Source organism: Ahaetulla prasina, chromosome 1 (genome assembly GCF_028640845.1).
Source record: "Ahaetulla prasina isolate Xishuangbanna chromosome 1, ASM2864084v1, whole genome shotgun sequence".
In the NCBI taxonomy this organism is placed as follows: domain Eukaryota; kingdom Metazoa; phylum Chordata; class Lepidosauria; order Squamata; family Colubridae; genus Ahaetulla; species Ahaetulla prasina.
In genome coordinates this window covers 189801922-189820628 of record NC_080539.1, presented here as the reverse complement: position 1 = coordinate 189820628, position 18707 = coordinate 189801922, and the positions used below count along the sequence as shown (strand labels likewise).

At 44.6% G+C, this 18707-nt stretch overlaps 1 protein-coding gene across 11 annotated transcripts in view; it reads left to right on the top strand.

Annotated features, from left to right (window-relative positions):
* Positions 1–18707, top strand: part of RBM44 (RNA binding motif protein 44) — a 137230-nt gene that overhangs the window by 102955 nt on the left and 15568 nt on the right. Inside the window, exon 8 of one of the 11 annotated variants that reach the window (XM_058185570.1) lies at positions 13322–14292. The exons of 9 other annotated variants lie outside the window; for them this stretch is intronic. In XM_058185570.1, the coding sequence (XP_058041553.1) occupies positions 13322–13826 (505 nt within the window). In that variant the 3' untranslated portion in view covers positions 13827–14292. Of the gene's footprint in view, positions 1–13321; positions 14293–18707 lie in introns of those variants that run through there. One more of the 11 variants, XM_058185674.1, reaches the window with a different exon arrangement.

Sequence of the window (18707 nt, the reverse complement as noted above, 5' to 3'; positions counted from 1 at the left end):
AACTTGTGAAATTTCATTCCTAATCTTCCTGGATGTAAAATAAATTACTACATCTCTTGGCAAATGTCTCTGCTTTGCAACCCATGAATTAACACAGTAATTTTTTTCAATTTGGAAATTTAAAGTCCACTGGTTTCTGTCCAATCAGCTGTGCAAAAGCCTCTGCAAAAATCTTTTTTAAGTCCTTTCATTTATTTTCTTTCAAACCTCTTACTCTCAATGCAAATTCCATAACTCTGTATTGCAATAGAACCCACTCTTCTTCTGCTCTCTCTGCCTTGATCTGGAGCATCTCTATTTTATTTTTTAAGTCCAAATTAACTTGATTAATTTCTTCAACTCTTATCATCCAACTGCTTTATATTCTTCGCCTTGGTCTGAAGCTCCTCTATTTTACTTTTTAAGTTCAAATTAACTTGATCCATCTCTTCCACTTTGTCACCCAATTGTTTTGTTTATTCAACCAGAGTCTTAAATGCTGCCAGCACTTCTTCTCGTATCTCTTCATCCTCATCTGCAACAAAGTCTTTAATTTTCAATATTTTCTCCTCAGTTTCCTTAATTTTTTTATCCTGAACAGAAATTTGAGCCTTCAGAAATTCCTTCAGCTCCTCTTGTAATTCATATAGTTGAACTAACGGCGCTCCAACTTCCTTGAAAACAGCAGGCTGTATTTGTACAGAAGCCATCTTACTTTAATTTTATAATTTGAAACAAAGTCAAAATCTTTCCATAAACACAGTATTTAAGATAAATTAGGTCAGTTGTATAATCCTTCCAGCTTTCACTTTATAGTTTCTTCATATAAGCGTAGATCCAGCAAGTTTAAGCAAAGTTATAAACTGTAACAGTATTAATAAACACCTCTTTGACTTTCACTTTCACGTCCAATATACTCAGACGCCATTTCCTTTCTTCTCAAACGAAATCCACACACGGTGGATTTGGTACTTACATCTACCTTGCCTCCTGACATTGCTGTGTCTGGTTAAGTCAAAAATCCATTTAAACTCAATATTGATCACAGATGTGGTCGCGGCGTTTTGCTCTGCCAAAAAAAAAGACAAAGGCTTCCTGGATCCGGAGCTCTTTGGGTTCCCAAGGGAGCTCTCCCCTTCAAGCCTCCAGGATCATTCCTGGTGCTTTTGGGGGAGCTCTACCTCCACCCGATCGCTCACCTTTCCCTCTTCACCCGAGAGAAAGGTTTCCAAGCCGCTAGACAGCTGATTTTCGCTGTCTTAGCGGCTCTACGTGATCCAGGGCTAGCGGTCTAAAAAGACCATCCTCAACGACCAGCAGAGCCACAGGAAGTCCAGTGGCCGACAATTTTCAAGAGGTATATGCACACGGTTGTAGCTTTCCTTCCAAATTGGCTTGAAGCAGGATCACTCCTACAGCAACATCACTAGCATCCGCCTGAACGACAAATGGGGTGTCTATGTCCGGGTGTTTAAGGATCGGTTTGGCAGCAAACAGCCATTTCAGCTTTTCAAAAGCTGCCTGACATTCCATAGTCCATTCGAGAGGCTGGGAGGGTTTTGGCTTCAATTTTCCTTTAGTTTTCAATAGATTGGTAATTGGTAAAGCAATTTTTGCAAACAATGGGATGAATTGTCGGTAGAAATTCGCAAACCCCAAGAAATTCTGTAACTGCGGGTACGGGGAGGTGCCCATTCCAGTAGGTCTGCCTGACCTTCTCTGGATCCATTTCTAGGCCTTCAGGTGATATGTGATACCTCAAATAGACAATTTTGGTCTGGTGGAAATCACATTTGGACAATTTAGCATACAGTTCAGCGGCCCTAAGTTTTTTGAGGACCGCTCTCACTAGTTTCACGTGTTCGTCCATGGTCTCCGTGTAAATGAGAATGTCATCGAGGTAGACCAGAACCCCTTTGAACAGGTGCTCATGGAGTACTTTGTTGATCAGCTGCATGAAAACTGCGGAGGGCCCTTGTAATCCGAAAGGGAGCACTCAGAACTGGAAACAACCCAGGAGACATTTGAAAGCAGTTTTCCATTCACCCCCTTCCTTAATACGCAGTGTATAGTAGGCCTCCCACAAGTCCAATTTAGTAAAGATCTTCCCTTTGGACAAATGGGCTAACATGTCTTTCATGAGTATAATGTGTAAATGTTCTCCACGCATATGGCGTTCAGATTTTTATGGTCCACCACTAGGCGAAATGACCCATCCTTCTCTCTAAACGTTACAGAGGCAGTTACTCGCGGTCTAGCCAGTTGTATGAAGCCGCATTTTAGGTTTTTATCAATGAAGTTCTGTAGCTCCTCCAGTTCCCTGGGGGTCATGGGGTAGGATTTTTGTTTCGGAAGCTTTACTCCCAGAAGGATCTCTATGCTACAGTCTGTAGGCCTATGGGGAGGCAGCACGTCAGAAGCCTTTTCACTAAACACCTCCTGAAGGTCCCAGTTTTCTTTAGGAATTCTTTCCTCTCCTGCCGGATGCTCTGTCACAGCCATTTTGCTCGGCGGTTTCGCCACACTGTCACACTCCCTCTCCATCTGGCTCTGTTTAGAGCAAAAGCGCAGCACGCCTGTCCTCCAATTTATTCGCGGGTTCCATTTCCGAAGCCATGGCAACCCCAGCAGGAGGGGTCGGTCTATGTTCGGGACAGCAATGAAGCTCAGGATCTCTTGCTGATCACCCATGATCATCTCTATTGGTTCGGTTGCGAATTGTGTGGGACCTCCCCCTGCTAACGACCCATCTAACTGGCAAAATGCGATGGGTCTGCTCAAAGTTTTTAGTCTTAAGCCCATCTTTTCCGCAATTTCGGGGCCGATAACACACCTGGTGCACCCTGGTAGAAGGGACTTGTAGTTCCACTGGGATGGTCAACGGTGCCCCCCTCTGACTTACCAGGAAGTCCTCGTTGGAATCGGTTTCGGATCCTCTGACACTGGTGCTGGTCGGAGTTCCCAATTCCCCTTGTTCTGGGGGAGCGAACTCGACGACTTCTGCTCTTTTCAGGGTGACCTTGCGAGGCTTGGTGGGCAGTTTATCAGCTCTCTTCCCACCACCAGGGATCACCTTGGATCCAAGCTTTGTGACACATTCAGCAGCGCAGTGACCCTCTTTTCCACATCAGAAGCACGCCGTGGATCTTGGCTTCGAGCGAGCAGGTTCCCCAGTGCCTTTCAGAGCTCCCTTGTAGGGCAGGGAAAGAGCCTTACTCCAAGTGTGTCCACCACGGATGCGATCTCTAGCCAGATCAATCTCCACATCCACAGCCAGCACATACCAGCCCTGGAGGTCGCGCGGGGCCCCACGTGAGCAGCAGTCCTTATAAACATCTTCATTGAGGCCATCTTTGTAGTTTTCCAGCAGATCTACTTCTGACCATCCTCTCATGTAAGGCACTAGCTCACGAAATTCCTGGGTATACTCTGCCACCGACCTCCTCCCCTGTTGAATAGATTTCATCCGGATTCTGGCCCTTCGCTCTGCCAGGGTGTCCTCAAATCGGGCTCTGAGGGCTACCATTAACTGGTCATAATTTCTTAGCAATGGGGAATGTTCATTGTGAAGGGACACCATCTAATCAGACACCACCCCTTCAAAAGCTCTGGTCACGCATCTCACATGGGCTGCGTCGGAAAGAAAATTCTATCCCCAGTCTTGCATGTGGTTCCATACTTGAGCTAGGAAGCACCGCAGCCCTTTGGGATCCCCTCCATATTTTCCAGGCAAGTAGGAATTTTGGGCCTTTTCTGCCTTTGTGGCAATGCCTGCCCAGCAGGGGAGGCCCTGGCCCACAGTGGATGCTAGGGGCCCCGGGGTCTGGGCTGCATCTTCCCAGTCTCCAGCTTTCTCTTCTGCACAAGTAGCAGTTTCAGCTCCCCCCTGGCCACGTTCATCTCCGCCCCTTCCAGAGAGTCCCTGGGCAGGCAATTCATACCTTCCAGGAGCTCTTCGACTCTCAGAGGCTTCTCTCAGCAGCTGTACTGCTTGGGTAATCAGGAGGTCTTCCTTCTGTTCTTCCTGCCTGGCAAGCGTTCCTCCTTGGCGTCTGGTTACTGTTGAGGGACCTCCCCCGGCTCCGGCATCCTCTCCACTCCCGATGACCATCTGGGCCTCTCCAGCTTTTCTTCAAGCTGTAATTTTGCCAGCCATTCTGAAACATCCCAGCCAGGTTTTGTCTGAAGGAGAGAGGAACCAGCAGCTCCCATATCTTCCTGGTCACTGCCTTGGTCAGACATTCTTTTCTTAGCCCCCACAGTGTGGTTCCTGGATGGCTGAAGACTGAGAGCTTACTTAATGTCAGGAATGCCTCCTTTCAATACTCAAGAAAGAAAAACCCCAACTCCATGGTTTGTAGAGAAAGGTACTTTTACTGCGTATGAACTGAAAGCAAACAAAGTGAAACCAAGCTCTGAGGTAATTGGCGCGGAATACAGATATAAGAAATAAGCCTCAAGCCCTCTCCCTGGTAGTCCAGTCAGTCTTGTCCAATCCACGTTCCCCTTAGGTGCCACGTGGGGTGCATCTTCAGATGGTTTCATTCCTCTGGTATGTTCGGGCTGTTAGCGGTGCATGTTATCAGCCCGCCTTCTAACTATGAACACGTTTGAAGGTAACTATTCATTTTAAAGTTTCGTTTCTCTTCCAACCTCCATTCTCTCCTCCCCCCGTTACCATGGCAGCCGTAGCAAGCTAGGCCTCATTTAGAAGATATATTACCCACCACAATAAACTAATTAACTCCTAGCAATAAAACAGTAACTTGTAGTGGGCGGAGGCTGACAGTCTGTCTTTCTGGAGGAGGACCGCTGTGATGGCCATCTCGCTGCTGTTGGCTTGGATCACGAAAGGCTGGTCTGAGTCAGGGTGCTTGAGAGTTGGCTCTTTGGCAAACAATCCTTTCAGTTGTTCGAAGGCGCGTTGGCACTCCAGGGTCCATTTGAGGGCCATGGCTGTTGTGGACCCTTACCAGTCTTCAGCAATTCGGTAATAGGCAGGCAATTTCAGCGAAAGCGGGGATGAGTTGCCGGTAGAAATTTGCAAACCCTAAAAAGCTTAGTAGTTGTTTGCATGTGTGTTGCGGTTGCAAATCCAGTACTGGTCTCACTTTACCTGGATCCATCTCTATTCCCTTGCTCGGCACTCGATAGCCGAGGTAGTCTATGCTGGTCTTGTGGAATTTGCACTTCGACAGCTCTGCATATGCCTTTTTTTTTAAATTTAATTTTATTTGAATTTATATCCCGCCCTTCTCCGAAGACTCAGGGCGGCTTACACTGTGTTAAGCAATAGTCTTCATCCATTTGTATATTATATACAAAGTCAACTTTATTGCCTCCAACAATCTGGGTCCTCATTTTACCTACCTTATAAAGAATGGAAGGCTGAGTCAACCTTAGGCCTGGTGGGATTTGAACTTGCAGTAATTGCAAGCAGCTGTGTTAATAACAGACAGACTTAGTCTGCTGAGCCACCAGAGCAGCCACCTTGGCTGCTAGAAGCTTCTGTAACACCTGGCATATCAGCTTCACCTGTTCTTCTAGGGTTTTGGTAAAGATGAGAACGTCAATCAAGTATAGGTGATCGTGCAGTATCTTATTTATCAGCTGCATGAAGACTGCAGGTGCTCCCTGCAACCCAAAGGGCATCACTCTGAACTGGAAGCTACTGAAGGGGCAGTTGAAGGCAGTCATCCATTCATCTCCTTCTTTTATTTGAACCCTGTAGTACACCTCTTGTAAGTCCAGTTTGGTGAATATCTTCTCCTTGTCCAGGTGGGCCAACATGTTCAGGAGGGGGAGTGGGTAGGTGTTCTCCACACATACCCCATTGATTCTCCTAGAATCCATGCACAGCCTCATCAACCATCTTTCTTCTCCTTGAAGAGGATTGGGGCAGCCACCTTAGATTTTGCCAGCTGGATGAATCCACGGGCTAGGTTGGCATCGATGTACCTTCTTAACTCTTTCATCTCTTTTGGGGTCATGGAGTACATCTTTGGCTTAGGTAGTTTAGACCTCGGCACGAGCTCAATGGCATAGTTGGTAGGACAGTGAGGTGGCAGCACACCTGCATCATCTTCACTGAATGTTTCGGCAAGGTCCTAGTACTCCCTAAGTATCTGGGAGGTTCCGGGGTGGTTGCGTGGCGGCAGTGGCCCTCTTGTCTCATTCAACGTCATCTGGTGGTTGGGAGGCCTCTTCTCTGGCAGTTGGACTTGGGTGGTGAGGCCCTACCCCCATCCGTGTCTCTTGGTAACCATCCTTTCATGTGATGACGGTTTCCCACTTGTACAGCCACGCCAATCCCAGTTTCTCTCATTTTCGGCACTACTATGAAGTGGAGGCATCCTCTGTGTTGACCCATTTCCAGCTTTACAGGTTCGGTGAGGAGCGTAGCAGGAATCCACTGATTAACAACTCATCAACTTGCTCAAAATGCATCCTGCCTAGTTGGCATTCCGGAAGCTGACACTTGGTTTGCGGCGATGCGCTTGGTCAGTAGGGAGAAGTGGCAGGTAAGGGGGAAGAGGCCTTATCCTCGATTCTCGGCTCCCTGGGATCTGCCTTGCACAATCTCGGCCAGCTGGGGCTTCTGTGGCCTCTGCCGAACCTTATCATTGGCACGGCAGGAACTTCTGCCAGCCGAGCCAGCACTTAGGCCATGGGTGTCCGTCAAGTGTAGGGGGATCGGCCTGAGCTGGGGGAGGCTGGTCCGACTCAGGGGCTGCTCTATGAAAGGGACGAAGACCCACAGTGGCCCGATTCTGCTGTGGCATCGGTGGCAGCAAACGGTAGGCGAAGGTCCATGAGGAGCCGAGCCAGACACAGTTGGCATAAAAGCTTCCCCCGTGCTGCATCGGGGCCTGTGGTGGCTGCGGCGGGTTTGGGACAAAGGCACACAGTGAGCTGAGCCTGCCACTGCCCACATTGTATTCCCCACCAGGCGGCTTTGGTTCCACCAGTTGGGGTTGATGACAGTTGTGGCTTGTTTCACCGGGGTCTCACAGGATTCCCAAATCCCGGTCATGGGCAGGCCCCTGTGGGTCATGCAGCTTTGATTCACCCAGGGCTGACTTGCACCACTCTCCTCTTCAGGCAGATATGGCCATCAGCCTCCTCTGCGCCTTCCCCAGTAGTGTTGTGACTCTAGCTCCCGAGTCTGTCCTCATGGAGGAGGATGACTCTGAGAGTGAGGGGGAGGAGCTGACAAGGCCTCCCTCTCCAGGTCTCTCCTTTCTGGCAACACCTCAGGTGCCAGCTGAAGGCCAGGAAGAAGGTGTGTCAGAGCCCACACAGACAGAGGGTAAGAAGGATCAATCCTGGATTGGTCTCAGGCAGCATTGGAAGGAGAGGCATGCGCAGCAAAGGAAGAGGTGTGGCAGGCCCAGAGATTGCTGAATCACTGATTCACACCCCACAGGGGATAAAAGCGGGTGGAGTTGCTCTGTAGCCCGTGACGGACAAAAACTACAAAGCATGAACTTCGGATTGGTTGTTTTTGAGTTAAGGCCTGGACTGTGTGAAGGAATTATTCTGTGAACTCTTGGCTGCCCCGGCAACAGCCTATGGACACGTGGACTCCCATCCCTGCCATTGATAAGGAACTTGGCAGGCATTTGAACTGTAGCTGCCAAGTCTTTATCTACAAAGGAAATTCAGGTCGGTTGTAGAATAAATGACTGTTAGACGCTCGCTCCTGCATTCTTCTGTGTGAGGTGGGGAGGGGGACAGAACAGGTAGACTTTTCCTGGCTGAGCCTGGATCGCTGGGCCTCAGCTGCGCAGATCTGAGCCAGGTGTCCTCTGCCACTGATCCGACCTGTCACTGGGCATTTGCAGGGGCCTGCCATCAGTTAAGGGAGCCTCCACTGCCATTGTCTGGTTCTTTCCTGTCCTTCATCTTCCCTGAGTCGTCCTACTCCCTGGACTGACCAGGGAGCAGCCGGGGTTCAGGACCCCGGAATGTGGCTCCAGTTGGAATGAAGTGATTTTTTTGGAGTACTAGCTTAATGTCAGGGTCCAAGTAATGTACCCATCACAAATCGAACTCTAAGCATTGCTTCTTCTCAATGAACAAATTCATTTAGATACATCATCTTGGCGCTTCACCCCAATATAAGTTTCAGTTTCTTATGTTTCCAAAACATCTGTCACATTGCCCAACCAAGGTGGGAGCTGGTTGCTCGGTGACATCTCTCCTCCTCTGATCAGCCAGACAGAATGTGGTTGACTCATCAGTTAGGAATGCTGTTTTGACTGAAGGCTCCATCCTCTCTTAAGCTCCAAAGTGTGTCAAGCTGAATGTATGTCAGAATGCCCAAGGATACAAACACACCCCAATCAATTTTAAGCTTGACAGATGGTTTGCACTTAGTATGGTGGATTTTAAGATATTGTTTTTTATATCGGTGTAATTTGATGGGGTTCATCCTTGGTGATGATGTCTTCCTACCTCCAAGGCTGCCAGTGTTGTAATTTCATATGATTCCTGGGGCAATGTTTACCTGGGAAGCTAAAGTGTGTGACAGTTATTGCAGTGTTAAGCCACAAAGTCCATATTGTGGTTCCCAAAGATTTAGGTGGTCAAAACCTTCCTCTTGAATATCAGCAACATTTGGTTTATTATTCTTGGGACCTTCTGCATGTTGTGATGCTTTGACAGTGGCAAGATGGAGGGATTCGAATCTGCTGCAGGGGAACCCAGGTCAAAGGAGTGGGCCACCATGCTGACAGGTCTTCTCATTTCATCTATATAATAATAACAGATTACATATATAATAATATATAATAATATATAATAATAATAATAATAATAATAATAATAATAATAATAATAATAATAATAATAATAATAATAATAATAATAATAATAACAGAGTTGGAAGGGACCTTGGAGGTCTTCTAGTCCAACCCCCTGCCCAGGCAGGAAACCCTACACCATTTCAGACAAATGGTTATCCAACATTTTCTTAAAAGTTTCCAGTGTTGGAGCATTTACAACTTCTGCAGGCAAGTTGTTCCACTGATTAATTGTTCTAACTGTCAGGAAATTTCTCCTTAGTTCTAAGTTGCTTCTCTCCTTGATTAGTTTCCACCAATTGCTTCTTGTTCTACCCTTAGGTGCTTTGGAGAATAGTTTGACTCCCTCTTCTTTGTGGCAACTCCTGAGATATTGGAACACTGCTATCATGTCTCCCCTAGTCCTTCTTTTCATTAAACTAGGCATACCGAGTTCTTGTAACCGTTCTTCATATGTTTTAGCCTCCAGTCCCCTAATCATCTTTGTTGCTCTTCTCTGCACTCTTTCTAGAGTTTCAACATCTTTTTTACATCGTGGCGACCAAAACTGAATGCAATATTCCAAGTGTGGCCTTACCAAGGCATTATAAAGTGGCACTAACACTTCACATGATCTTAATTCTATCCCTCTGTTTATGCAGCCCAGAACTGTTTTGGCTTTTTTGGCAGCTGCTACACACTGCTGGCTCATATCTAAATGGTTGTCCACTAGGAGTCCAAGATCCCTCTCACAGTTACTACTATTGAGCAAGGTACCACATATCCGGTACCTGTGCATTTTGTTTTTTTGGCCTAAATGTAGAACCTTACTTTTTTCACTGTTGAATTTCATTTTGTTAGTTAGCGCCCAATGTTCAAGTCTGTCAAGATCTTTCTGTATCTCGAGCCTATCTTCTGGAGTGTTGGCTATTCCTGCCAGCTTGGTGTCATCTGCAAATTTGATGAGTTCCCCATCTATCCCCTCGTCCAAGTCATTGATGAAGATGTTGAAGAGTACTGGCCCTAAAACAGAGCCTTGGGGTACTCCACTGCATACTTCCCTCCATGTGGATGTAGTTCCATTGAGGACTATACGTTGAGTGCGATTGGTCAGCCAGTTACAAATCCATCTGGTGGTGGTGCTGTCTAACCCACATTTTTCTACTTTATCTAGTAGTAGGTTATGGTCTACTTTATCAAATGCTTTACTGAAGTCCAAGTAAATAATATCGACAGCATTCCTCTGGTCCACTAATTTTGTCACTTTGTCAAAGAATGCAATAAGATTAGTCTGGCATGATCTGTTTTTGACAAACCCATGTTGGCTTTTGGTTATTACTTTGTTTGCTTCTAGGTGTAGTAGTCTGAACTTGCTGTGTGCCTGCTGTTATAGTGGAATGGATTTTAAGGCACATTTCTTTGTCTGAATTCATCATTTTTGCAAATGAGTTTAGGTAACAAACTTCAAACTGCCATATTACCATTTGAAATTAAGTAGTCTAATTTCTTTAGTATTGAACAACAGAGATGATCTATCTGATTTGGAAGTTATCTCAGTCTGATTGAGTTGAATCTCTGCCTGGTCAGTTTTCCTGATTCCTTATTAGGGGATAAAAATTACTTACCTCGGTACTTGTACATGTGAGTGTTGGAAGAAATATCCATCTGGGTTCAGTTCCAAGTGGGGATAAAGACACTGGAAACATGGAGGCTGCTTGGAAAGATGGTTTAATGGTGGTCAGGATCACATGGCTTGAGTTCCTGAACAGAAAAGGGCAGAGATCCTGTGCGCTCCCTGGCTTTATGCTTTTTCTGAGGTTTGAACTTTCTGGGGCACAGGAAGTGTATCCTGATTGGTTGTCAAACTCTTGGGGGAGTGGGGGTCTTAGCTAGCCTTGCTGGCTGATGTAATCTTCCCAGGTGCCATGTGGTGAGTTTCTGCTGCTAGGTGGGTCCAATTGTGTTGCAGATGATGGTCCATTGACAAAGGTGGGGAGAATGAGTTTCTGCTCTGGCTCATTGACAGAGGCAGGAAGCTGCTTTGTCTTTAAAATATGTTTCTCCATTTCTCATCCAGGGAAATATATTATGCCTTTTAAATATTTTCTAAAATATTTCATTCTTCTAGGAGGGGAGTGGGTGCTAACTTCCTACATGAGTTATGGCCATGCAGATACTCTTCTGAAACGGATCCACTCTGATTCATTATAAAAGAAAATAGATCTTTATTCAAGCCAATAATTTGGCTTCTCATCTGAAAAGATTGGTAGTCTATAGGGGGATTTCAAAAGAACTTTAAGAATTCATGATACGGATATTCTCATTTGCTCAGTTGTTCATTGTTTTAAGTTAAAAGACTTTAGATTTTGACATTAATATCTTGGAAAATCGTAGACAAGAATGAAGCAGAGGATTTGTGAGTACCTAGAAATTAACAAGGTGATTACTAGAAGCCAGCATAAGTTTGTTAAAACAGATCATGCCATACAAACTTTAGTCTCTTCTTTGATAGTGACTAAATTAGTGGATCAAGAAAATCCTGTGCATATAGCATACTTAGACAGTGAGGCATTTGACAAAGCAGACTAAAGTCGTCTTCTTAGTAACATAGAACAACGTGATAGACAGCACCATCACCAGATAGATTTGCAGTTGTCTGATCAACCTCATTCAGCAAACAGCCCTCAGTGGAATTACATCTATAAGGAGAGAGGCATGCAGTGGAGTACCTCATGGTTCTGTCTTGATTCCAGTGCTCTTCCACATCTTCATAAATGATCTAGATGAGGGGATAGAAAGGGAGCTCATCCAATTTTTAGACAACACCATGCTAGGAGGAATTGTTAACACTTTGGAAGAGAAGTTTAAAATTCAGAAGGAGCTTGACTGACTAAAGGAATTGGCCTTATCCAGTAAGATGTAGTATGGGAGTGGGAAAAGTATGGTCCTGCACTTAGGGAGGAACAATCAAATGCACAGATATAGAATAGGCAGCATGTGGATCAACAGTTATAACTGAGAGATCTAGGTGACCTGGTGGACCATTGTTTAAGTATGAGTCAGCGATGTGCTGCAGCTACTAAAAAGCCAATGTAGTCCTAGGCTGCATTAATGGGGATAGCATAAGCTAATGAGAAGTGATAGTACTGCTCTAGTGAGGCCAACTTGGAGTACTGCATACAGTTCTGGTCACTACAATACATAAAAGATGCTACATAGTAAAGAGTGCAGAGAACAGCAAACAGCAACCAAGATGACAAGAGGTCTGGAGCTAAACTACCATATTTTTTGGAGTATAAGACACACTCCCCCCCCCCCTCAAAAGAGGCTGAAAATTTGGGTACTCTTATACTCCGAATGTAACTTTTTCGAAGCTTTTTTTCAGTCCTAACGAGGTGCTAATTTATTATTTATTTATTACATTTGTATACCGGCCTTCTCCCGAAGGACTCAGGGCGGTTCACAGCCAGTAAAAACCACAATACATATAATACAGGTTAAAAACAGTATAAACAAAACTAGTTCAATATATGGCCTAAAATTTTAAATACGATTAAAAAAAACCATTTAAAAACCCCAATATAAAACCCCAGTTTAAAACTACGTTTAAGCTAGTCCTGCATGTCGAAACAACAACGTCTTCAGCTCACGGCGGAAGGCCCGGAGGTCGGGGAGTTGACGAAGCCCCGGAGGCAGCTCATTCCAGAGGGCAGGAGCCCCCACAGAGAAGGCCCTCCCCCTGGAGGTCGCCAGCCGACATTGTTTGGCTGATGGTATCCGAAGGAGGCCCTCTTTGTGAGAGTGCACTGGTCGGTGGGAGGCTACTAATGATCTTACACGCTTCACCTGCTTTTCTCATTGCTTCTCTCTCCCACAATCAGCTGGTTTTTATCCCCTACCATGCGCCTGTGAATGTAGTGAGCTTGCGTGCGCACTCAAAACCAGCAAACTAATGTGCTGAAGCTGACCAGACTAAGGAAGCTAGCCAGATGAATATCTGGTAGGCAGATTTTTTTTCCTAATTTCCTCCCCAAAAACTAAGGTACATCTTATACTCCGAAAAATACGGTACATGATGGACAGTTAAGGGAACTAGGTACATCTTGCCAACAAAGAGAAGAATTAGGGGTGACACAATAGCTGTCTTCTAGTACTTGAGCAGTCACAGAAAAGAGGGGGTTGCTTATTCTCCAAAGCACCTGAGGGCAGGACAAGAAGTGATGGGTGAAATCTCATTAAAGAGACATCCAACCTGGAACTAAGGGGGATTAGAATTAGAATTAGAATTAGAATTCCAATTAGACAGGGCAGGAGGTTGGATTAAAATATCTCCAAGGTCCCTTGCAGCTCTATGATTCTAAGTTTATTTTTAAAGTTTTTGTTCTCCTTCCAAGGAAGAAAGAATTAATCTTTACTTGGCAGCATCCATCTTCACTGGCCAAAAGAAACTTTCTAAAAGGCCAAATAAATATAATAAATGTATTAGTCATCTCCTAGATTTAATTAATGAAATGTACATAAAGTTTTTTTTTAAATTCTGCATATATTTTACATTTTAGGTATGCATCTCTTATTTTTAAAACAGCCTGCGATGCAAAGCTGGCTGTACAAGAAATGAATGGGAGAGAAATAAAAGGAAAAGCAATGAAAGTTCATCTTAAAAGGACAATTAGGGAAAAAGGAACCCAAGAGAATCAAAACTCCATAAAACAAAAATGTGAAAATCAAGGGCCGCTTTCTAAAATGAGAAACAAATATAAGAAAAACTCTGAACTGATTTTGGGAGTTCCTGCTGTAATCTCAGCTACATTCATACTGCCTCCAGATGATCCTTTCAGTTTAAAAATGTCTGAGGTCTCCAAAGATGATACGAAGTCACCGTTGCCTGCTTTGCCATTGGCAAATGTTTTCAGACCTGCCTCAGGTTCTTCAGAAGTGCTCCTTTGTGCTTCAGGCTTTTCCAAAGTGCCCAATTCTGACATATTTTCTAAATCTTCACCAAAAAACTCATCCTTTGAAGTAGATCAAGAGGTAACTTTTATGGGATTTCATATCAGAACATAAAGGAGTATCTGTCTATCTATTTGCAAGGTTTCATACAGATAAGCTTGCTTTACTGATAAATGCAGGTCTTCCAAGGTCATCATTTCTCTTAATGCATTAAACAATGATTGGCTTCAACATTAATTTTTATTAACACTTAAGTTAATCATCTATATATGACTTAAACTCTTGAGTCTGTCTGCTGGTAACCTTGAATTGGACAAAACGGTGCATCGTAAGGCAACAATTTTTAAACCAAAGTATCTCAAATGGGTTAACTTACAGAATGTGTCAAGATCCATTAATCCTATGGGTTTTAAATTTGGTAAAGTTGTGGCTACTTCAGCGATGCTCTATTCAGTCTTGCTCATGTGATCATCATTTTTAACACTCCCTGGCAGCTTTCCACAAGTCAGTGGGGAAGCCGGCAGGAAGTCTAAACTTGATTGGGACTGCTATTGCTCTCTGCCATTTTCCCACAAGCAAATAGAAACTAGATAACCGAGCAGAGTCAGTGAGGAAGTCAGCAGGAAGTTGCAAGTACAAGGCCAATAGGCAGGTAAGTAGTTGCTGCCAGGTGGGAGAGGAAACAAAGGGGTTCATGAGATGTGCAGCAAGGGTTAGGGAGGATGTGGGATTATGAGAGCCACAGGGAGGGAATATAAGAGTGCAGTGTAGATCAGGGAGAGTGTATGGGGGCATGGTATGTCCTGGCAAGTCGAAGACTTGTGCGGGTGTACAAGTGGCCAGTGCAAGCATACAGGGACTAGGGAAGAAACTTACTCAAGCAACTTGCAACCTTCCTTGCTGACTTCCCAACTGATTTTTGTTGTTGTTGTTGCAATCTTCCCACAAACAAAATCAGTGGAGAAGCCATCAGGAAGTTGGAAATCGCTTGTATTCCAAGAGCTTTTTTGCTCACCCATGGTCATTCTGTGACACAACTGAAATGATGGCCCAGTGGGTCTCGATTATCTAGCTTTTATTAAAATTGGTATCAGAGGTCCAGTGATAAAACAGAATTGTTAATTTTAACTGCAGGCAAGCACTTACCCCAGCTGGTCCCCCAGGAAAGCAAAAACTCTTGACTCCATTAGGTTGACTCAAAAGAACTTTTACTGAGAGAAAGTTTTTGCAGTAAAGTCAGGCGGAATCTGAAAAAGCTGCACAAAGCATAAAGCAATTCTTTCGTTTCACTAAATTCAATCCCCCTGACCAGTCCACCAGCAGCCAATGTGATGCCACAAGGTTGTTTTGGGAACACTGCTAGGCAGATAACAGTTCACTCTTGGGGCACAACAGCCTTGGAACCAGGCTAGAACCGGCTGGGGGAGAATCTGCTCCATCTCTGAAAACAATCTGCCTCTCTAATTCCTAAGCAGTTACAGCAAAAGCATTCAAAAAATGTCAGCAAACTGTCCCCCCGACAACAGGTGGACTTGACATGCTGCCCCCGCCCCCGGAACAGAGAAGCTAGTTCTATAGAACAAAACAAATGAAGAATTTGGGTTTGTCAGGATACTGATTATGAAAATGTTTTAAAAGTTTAGGGTCTCTAACATGGTGATGGTCAATGCATTCATTCTGAGCTGGTAGGATTTTTTTCCAGGCCACTAAGTATTGAAGGGTCCCCCATGCTTACGGGACTGTAGGATTTCTTGGATTTCAAAATGCTGCTCCCCTTCTCCCCTTCTATCATTAATGGCTCGGATTGGCAGAAGTTTAAGTTGAAGGGAAGAAGCGACTTCAGGTTTCAATAAGCTGCAGTGAAACACAGGATGAACCCGCTGAAGGGACTTGGGCAAGCTCTACAGTTACTGGGTTGATGATGCTTTTGATTGGGAAGGGCCCCAGAAACTTGGGTCCTAGTTTCTTTGATGACTGTAGAGACTGGAGGTAATGAGTGGAGAAATAAACTCAGTCACCAGTCATGAGTGGTTTGGGTTCCTCACACTTCTTGTCAGCCTGCTTATTTATTTATTTATTTATTTATTTATTTATTTATTAAATTTTTATACCGCCCTTCTCCCGAAGGACTCAGGGCGGTGTACAGCCAAAATAAAACAAGAATATATACAATTTAAAACAACAATTAAAAAGAGCAAATTTTAAAGGCTGATTATTAAAATTTAAATTAAGAAGTTAAAAAATATTAAAAAACCCAATTAAAATACATCCCTAATTATGCCAGTCCCGCTTTAATGAATAAATATGTTTTGAGCTCACGACGGAAGGTCCGAAGATCAGGCACTTGACGCAGGCCGGGGGGAAGTTCGTTCCAGAGCGTCACTGGAGTGATAAGCCTCATGTGCATCCATCAGAGTCTTCCTTACCACGAATCCTTATATTTAACAGTTAGGTGATCTACTCTTTCAGCGACAATATTGGAAGAACATTGAGGGGTTGTTCAGGAATTGGGTCCTGTAGCATCTACATAGCCTCTACTATGCACAGAATTATTATACGCTACTTCAGCAAAAGGCAACAAATCAGTCCAGTTATCTTGCTGATAATTGATATAATACCTGAGATACTGGTCCAATATGGAGTTTATACATTCACAAATACACCATTAGTTTGGGGTGGTGACTTGAACTAAGTCCCTGGTCAATCCCACGCAGATTAAGAAAAGCCCTCCAAATCTTAGAGGTGAATTATACCCCTCTGTCTGAAATAATACGTTGGGTAGGTCCACGTAGCCTGTACGCATGGTGCAGAAATAGTTTGGCCAAACCCCGTGCTGAAGGAATCTTCTGACGGGACAAAATGCACCTGCTGGAAAATAAGTTTATCACCCATAAAACTATTTCCTGAGCTTTCTGGAAGTTCCACAATAAAATCCATGAAGATTTCTCTCCAGGCTGCTGAAGGCTCTGCCACAGGTTGAGGAGTCCTGGGGTTTTCCTTTCTGTCACTTGGCAGAGGCGCAGACAAGGCAACTTGCCACATAGGTTTCAATTTTTTCCCCCAGAGATGGCTACCAAAAGTGCCTTTTGATTAAATGCAAAGTTTTACAAAACCAAAATGTCCAGCAGACTTGGAATCTTCCCCAAGACCATCAGCTTCTGGCTCTCTGGCACATATATCATATCCCCCACTCAGGCTAATTCATCCTGGAGTGAGCAAATTTTGCCATGATTTTGAAACCATTTGCTGGCTTTCAGAGTGGCTTTTAAATGCAGCTGTCACCTTGTCAATTTGTCATTTCTCTTTCGCTTGAGCTCAGGTAATGACTTGGCCAGCCAGTTGACTGGATGGGAGCAGAAGTTTGACTGCTTCTCCCTTAGGATAATTGTATTGAGGCATTTGGGATAAAGAAATTCTTACCCCCCTGGGAGGTAGCACAACATGAAGTTAAAGCAGTTAAAATATTCCCCCTGCATTGCAGCTGCTTAGGACAGCGGTCATTGTTGTGGGACAGAACAGTCACCAACTGGTGGTCTGTGGACCACTGGTGGTCTGCGAGAAAATTTTGGTGGTCCGTAGAAAAAATATTTGCATTTTTTGTATTGGACTAAATCAAGGGTCCTCAAACTACGGCCCCTGGGATGGATACATGCAATGAACATTTGTGTTGCTGCAGAGTGTCTCCCCCTTTGGGGTTTTTTGTGTGTAGGTCAGAGGGGGGCAAAAATTCCAACTCAGGATCTGCTTCAGCCTCCTGGTGTGGGGTTTTGGGCGAAGGCTGGAGGGAAGTGCCGCTGGTGGCGAAGAGCCAGATGGCTTTGTTTCAGTGGGATTGCATCGTGGCCTGGAACTAGCTGACCATCTCAGCCCGCTGAGCCTCCAGGTGCCTGTACCTGGCCTTGCACTCCCGCAGGTCTTCCCTCTGCTTGGAAAGCCTATGCTTGTAGTCCTCAGTGAGGTGCTTCTACTGAACTTCCTTCTTGCTCAGATCCAATTTGAACTGAGCAGCTGTTTTGCTAACACACTCTCGTGGTGGCTGCTTAGTTCTAACAACTGCTTTCTGTTGGGGCCCTAAGGAGCCCGGGCGGGCAGGCAATGAGTGGCTGGGAGCGGAGGGGCAAGTAGAGGCAGGGGAGGTGCCCCTTGATGTGAGTGACATCGAGTTGGCCACACCCATTCAGTCACATGACTACCTAGCCACGCCCATCCAGCCAGTCATTAGGCAGATCATATTAGTGGTCCGTGGGATTTTAAATTATGAATTTAGTGGTCCCTGAGGTCTGAAATGTTGGTGACCCCTGGCTTAGGAAATAGCCTCCATAGGGTTTTTAATGTCTCTAGGTTCTTGTGGTCAGTCCACACTTAAAACAGCACTTTGCTCCTTTCAAGGAAATGCATCCAGGTTAGAAGTGCCCAGTGCACCATGTAAGCTTCCTTCTCCCATATTGGCCATCTTTGCTCAGTCCCTGATAGTTTTCTAGAAGTGTAAGTGCAAGGCTGCTGATTCAAATGCAGATTGCTGAAAAAAATGGTGTTAAAATCTGTAGGGAGTTCTGAACTCAAAACATTTTGAACTCAAAACACGTCCTCATCAAGTACAGTGTTCCTTATATTTCTGGTCTTCAATTATTACTGTTGCTTGAAGAGCGTTTTGGGTTTTTTTAGTAAACTTTCAAAGGAGATCACTACTCCACCCTAACATGCTTTACTACAGAACTTCAGTGTCACTATTTTATTCTGTGCATTTTTTTCTTCTTGCTTCTTGATGATTCCGGTGGCAACATGAATAGCTTTTATATATTTGATAACTTCTTTAGCTCTTCTATAAATCCTTTAAAAGGTGTCCAGTTTCATGAAGTCACTAAGTTTTGTTCATGAGATGCACATCCTATTGCAGTAATATATGGATACTTGTCCATTATGATTTCCCATGCAGCTTTCATAGTACTAGCATTGTCAGTCAGCAAAGCAATTACTTTAACCACTCTTAATTTT